General features: G+C 60.5%; 2 protein-coding genes across 2 annotated transcripts; both read right to left on the bottom strand.

The window, feature by feature from the left end:
- Window positions 1–9: 9 nt before the first annotated feature.
- On the bottom strand, window positions 10–1,556 carry ACA1_359580 (EGFlike domain containing protein; the record flags this gene model as incomplete). Its single annotated transcript, XM_004338388.1, has 5 exons — window positions 10–77; window positions 167–976; window positions 1,055–1,163; window positions 1,267–1,401; window positions 1,464–1,556. 5 exons carry the CDS (start codon window positions 1,554–1,556, stop codon window positions 10–12), a joined length of 1,215 nt encoding a protein of 404 aa, XP_004338436.1.
- A 391-nt stretch (window positions 1,557–1,947) lies between these two features.
- Window positions 1,948–4,787, bottom strand: ACA1_359590 (uncharacterized protein; the record flags this gene model as incomplete). Its single annotated transcript, XM_004338389.1, has 12 exons — window positions 1,948–2,016; window positions 2,077–2,189; window positions 2,312–2,528; window positions 2,623–2,781; window positions 2,948–3,003; window positions 3,080–3,209; window positions 3,299–3,642; window positions 3,770–4,034; window positions 4,125–4,288; window positions 4,394–4,525; window positions 4,615–4,673; window positions 4,759–4,787. 12 exons carry the CDS (start codon window positions 4,785–4,787, stop codon window positions 1,948–1,950), a joined length of 1,737 nt encoding a protein of 578 aa, XP_004338437.1.
- Between the last annotated feature and the right edge of the window lie 50 nt (window positions 4,788–4,837).

A 4,837-nucleotide genomic window follows, 5' to 3' on the forward strand; every position in this document is an offset into this window, starting at 1 on the left:
CCTCCCGGATTAGAGGCCCAGCTGCGCGAGGAGCTGGCCCAGCGGCGACACCAAGCCGGCCGCGCCTCCGTACGTGCCTGCAAAACGTAGGAGTCACACAAATTAGTTTCTGGTGAAAGAACGAAGTGCAGGCAGACAAAGGCAAGGCGAGGGGGGGGGAGTGTACCCAGGCAGCTCTCGGGCGCGAGGGTCACGGTGTTGGGGAGGGAGCCGGCGGTCTGGCCCGGCGCAGAGCTGGTGCCCTGGTCCGTCGACGACTTGAGATAGCACCGGCCGCCCGACTGGGTGAACCCCTGACACCCCTTGGCCTGCCGGCACTTTGCGCAGCACTCCTGCGCCGAGCTCGACGCCACGCCGCCGCCGCCGGAGCTCGCCGGCAGATCGAAGCCCGCGTAGTCGGCGTCGGCCACGAAGCTGCAGTTGGGCGCCACGTCGCACGCGCAGCCCTTGAACCCGGCGCTGCACTCGCACACGCCGCCCTTACAGATTCCGTGCGGGCCGCACTCGACCCCTCTGCACGGCGAGTCGGCCGGCGGCACTGTGCACAGCTCGCCCGTGTAGCCCGCCATACATTTGCACTTGCGGCCGCCGGCCTCGGCCGACGCCGTGTCGCACTCGCCGTAGAAGCCGCAGTCCACGCCGAAGCAGGGCGTGTGGTCGAGCTTGACGCTGCAGTTGGCCGTGCCCCAGCCCGGCTGGCACAGGCACTGGCCCCGCATGCCTCCCATGCACACGCCGTCGTTGAGGCACACGACGCCGTCGCAGGCGTGCAGGTCGGCGTCGGAGAGGCAGGAGAAGGTGACGACGAGCTGCTGGAGCTGGGCCGAGGGCCAGCCCACCGTGCCGTAGCCGGCCACCTCGGTCGGGTACCAGTAGTTGCCCTGGCCATGGCAGTTGGGCGACTCGGTGGTGTTGACGCAGTCCGAGCAGCAGTGGATGTTGCGCGTCCACGTGAACGAGCCGTTGGAGTAGTGCGCTGTTGTGGTGGGTTTGTGTTAGGCTGAACAGTAATAGAAAACAAAATGTAGGAAAAAAAAATGATGCAACAGCGCACCGGTTACATCGAGGCCGGCGGTGAAGCCGTCGATGTTGCTGATGTCCAAGAAGAGCGTGTCGCCGGAGAGACCACCCTCGAACAACGAAACCGCGCGACATTCGCCCGACTGATCGGTATCGGCGAGGGTGAGTGGGTGAGGGGGTGAGTGGCGACAACAACGCTCGCTGGACGAATCAAATGACAACAAACAATAAATAAACCGATCGAACCGTGGTGAGGGCGGCGGAGCGGTCGCCGGTGCCGTCGGTGGGAATGGTGTAGGTGAGGCCTTCCGCCGGAAAGACCACATCGCAGTTCGACTTGACGAGGGTCTGCTCCAGGAACTTGAACTGGCCGGGACAGTCCTGTTTCATCGGGTAATATTGTCGTTAATGTTGTCACTCTAAAATGCTCTGTGTGGACGTACATTTTTCAGAACATATTGGTACTCGGACAGGCAAATAGTGGCTTGAAGGGCGAGCACGAGTAGAAAGATGGAAGCAACAGCCGCTCGTGACATGCTTGTGTTGGGTGGGTTGGAGCTGAGATAAATGGGACTATGTTCTATCAGGGCGATAATGGTTTTATAAGCCCCCAAGGCAGCCTATTGGCCGACACAGGAGCCAATCGAGAAACTCACTCATTTTGCTGTCGCCGGGAGGAGATGAGAAGTTGTACATTTTGCAAAATGTTGATGACCGTCGCAATATGAACGCAGTGCTGGGAGTGGTGGAAAGGAAAAATCAAGCGTCGCGCGATAACCCGGTTGTCTCACGCCAACATCACAATGGAGTGATCAAGCTTCAACGTTGTTGAGAGCTCTCCTCTGGAAGAAGAAAAAGTTCTGTAATGTAATAATTTTGTTGCTCGCAAGGGCTGTGTGGGTGTCCTAGAGTAAGGGCACGATGAGTTCACTTCTCGCGCTCCTTCTTGACCGAGGCGAACTCGACCACCTTGGCCTTGAGCCCCTCCACGCGTTCCTGTGGTGCGTGATGGGTGTTAGAAGGGGAAGATCGTGGAAGGGGAGCGAGAGGACGTACGGCCTCGATGGGTTCGCCCTTCTTCAGCAGCTCGGACAGCTGGGTGAGCTCCTCCACGAGATCGGCCGGCAGGTGGTCCGCCATCTGCGCCAACAGAGCGGGGACGCTGCGGCCTGTCGGCGCCAACCAACGGTCAATACCACAACATGGCCACACACACACACACACACACACACACACACACACACACACACACACACACGACAAAGCTGGAGTGGGGTGGTGCGGTGCGTACCGGGGATGTGGAGGGCGAGGTTGAAGACCTGCGCGTAGAGGACGACGGCGGCGAGGTGGAACGCGAGCGGTGGCTCGGTGACCTCCTTGAGCTGCTCCAGGAAGTCCAGCTTGTGGGTGTGGGTGAGCAGCCGCTGCTTCTTCTTGTCCAACGGCTTCAGATGCAACTGGGCCTCCTCCGACAGGCTCTCCAGCTGCTTCAGGAACTCCTCAACGCCCTGTACCCATCATATCTCTTAGTTGTGCGTGTCGTGTGTCGTGCGTGTCGTGCGTGTGCGGTGGTGCGTGTGTCGTGTTGCGCGAGGAACGTACGGATCCGCGGAGGGAGTCGCCTAGAGCTGCAAGCGGGGTGGCGGCGGTGAGAGGCAGCTGCGCGATCACCTCCTTGCGCTCGTTGGCTGTCGTGATCTTTTCGGCCTCCATCGACACGCCGTGATGCAGGGCCATCATGTACACCAGCAGGTTGGTAGCCTGACAGGCCATGCAACACACACACACACACACGCACGCACGCACGCACGCACACGACCAACGACGCACGACCAACGACACACCAAACACAGAAGTGGGCTCAGTGTTGCTGATCTCATCGAAGAAAATGAGTCGCGAAAGCGGCGAGAGCGAGGCAGTGTGGTACCTCCGTGCACAATGTGGCGAGCAGGTGTCGCCGCAGGGCTTCGCTGACGGCCGAATCTGAAGAGAAGAGAAGAGAAGAGAAGGTGTGAGCGTTTTCTAAAGGGTCTAAGGGAGAGAGATTCTGCGTACGTACCGGTGACCTCCTCGGCCGAGCGGAGGAAGAGCTGGATGTTCTGGTAGAGCACGCTGAACTGCTGCTCGAGCGCCTTGTGGTCCTTCTTCTTGCCCGACGACGCGTTCTGCTGGATGCTTTCCACCGCCGCCTGGTGCCCAAAAGAAAATCAGAAAATGTAATTATATATAAATAATTACAAACGAATTAATATAAATATAAATAATGAAAAGGGCGTACTTTGTTGAGTTCGCGCACGATGGGGCGAATCTGCTGGTAGATGACGTCCAGGAAGTCGGCCTCGGCCTCCTCGTACCACTGCTTGAGGCACGCGCGCACCTCGGCCTCGGTCAGGACCTCCTGCTGCACGCCGCCCGCCGCCCGCGACTTGGCCGAAGCCGCCGCCGCTGCCGCATTCCTGCCGCGCGCGGACGGCCGCTCCACCACCTTCTCCTCCTCTTCCTCCTCGTCTTCGTCGTCGTCGCGGCCCTTGCCCCGTCGTTTGCCCTTCTGGTTGCCGCCCCTCCCTCCCTTGCCTCCGCCGCCGCTGGCGGCGGCTTTGCCGCCCTTGCCGCCCTTGCCTCCTCGGCCCTTTCCCTTCGTCTCCTCTGCGCGTGTCGTGCCGTTGGGCGTGTGCGTGTGCGTGCGGTGCGTGTCGTGTCGTGCGGTGAGTGCCATGTGCGTGTGCTGTGTGTGCGGTCGAATGAATACCTTCTTCGTCGGCGGCTGCGGGCTTAGACGCGGGGATGTGCTTCCCTAGCGCTTGGATGATGAGGGGCGCCTTCTTGGGCGTCTCGGTGGTGACCTTGTCCTTGAGCGAGGCCACGCAGCGCTCGAGCAGCCCGCGGCTCACCAGGTAGTGGTCGTCGAGAATGACCGGGCTCTCCTTCTTCTCCTGCGAGGCGGCGATGAACGACGGGCAGGACTTGAGCAGGACCATAGCGTCCTTGGCCGACAGCTGGAACTCGACGAGCGGCTGTTGGCCAATAGCACACATACCAAGCGTTAGTGGTGGAATGTGAGGAATGCAACCAGAACAGCGAAGGGGTTGGCGGCGTGCCATGACGTCGAGCCAGGCGTTGTTGGCGAGGGCGTCGGAGACCGAGGCGTCGACCTGCTGGATGACCGAGCTGGCGACGAAGCAGGTCTCCAGCGGGAGGCCCTCGGGGAAGTTGACCAGCAGATACTTTCTGGGCTCCGGAATGTTGATCTTCGACAGCTTGTTGTACTCTGTGCACATTCCACACATTAGACGCGCAACCACAAACGAGGCGTGTGTGGGCGGGCGGGCGGGCGGGCGCGGTGGTGCGTGTGCACACTGGATGGGACGCGTACCGATGAAGCCGTTCTGGGAGAGGAAGGACTCGATCCACTTCTTGCGGGTGTACGAGTAGATGTGCGGCACGTACGTGCCCCTGTCAATGACGCCCGCGAAGCGCGGCTCGTTCTTGATCTCGTCCAGCGACGCTTGAATTTGTTATTACCACACGTCAGTTTCGTTCCATTGCGCCCAACTTCTTTCAAGTTGTGTTTAACTGAAATTGTGAACGACTTACCATAGAACAGGCGCTCGTTGAACGAATAGGTCGACACAATCTGCGAGATCGGCGTGGGCCTGCAGGAGACCGGTCGAGGGAGTGCGAGTGTGCGCCGAAATGGTCAGTGTGCGCGCAGGCCCAGGCTGCAGAGTGTGCGCGTACCGTGTGATGGCTGAGAATGCGGCACGCATCTGGGCCTTGCAGCGGTCGATGAAGAGGTGGGTGTAGAGCACGCCTGCTC

Source organism: Acanthamoeba castellanii (genome assembly GCF_000313135.1).
Source record: "Acanthamoeba castellanii str. Neff unplaced genomic scaffold scf7180000084765, whole genome shotgun sequence".
In the NCBI taxonomy this organism is placed as follows: Eukaryota; Discosea; order Longamoebia; family Acanthamoebidae; genus Acanthamoeba; species Acanthamoeba castellanii.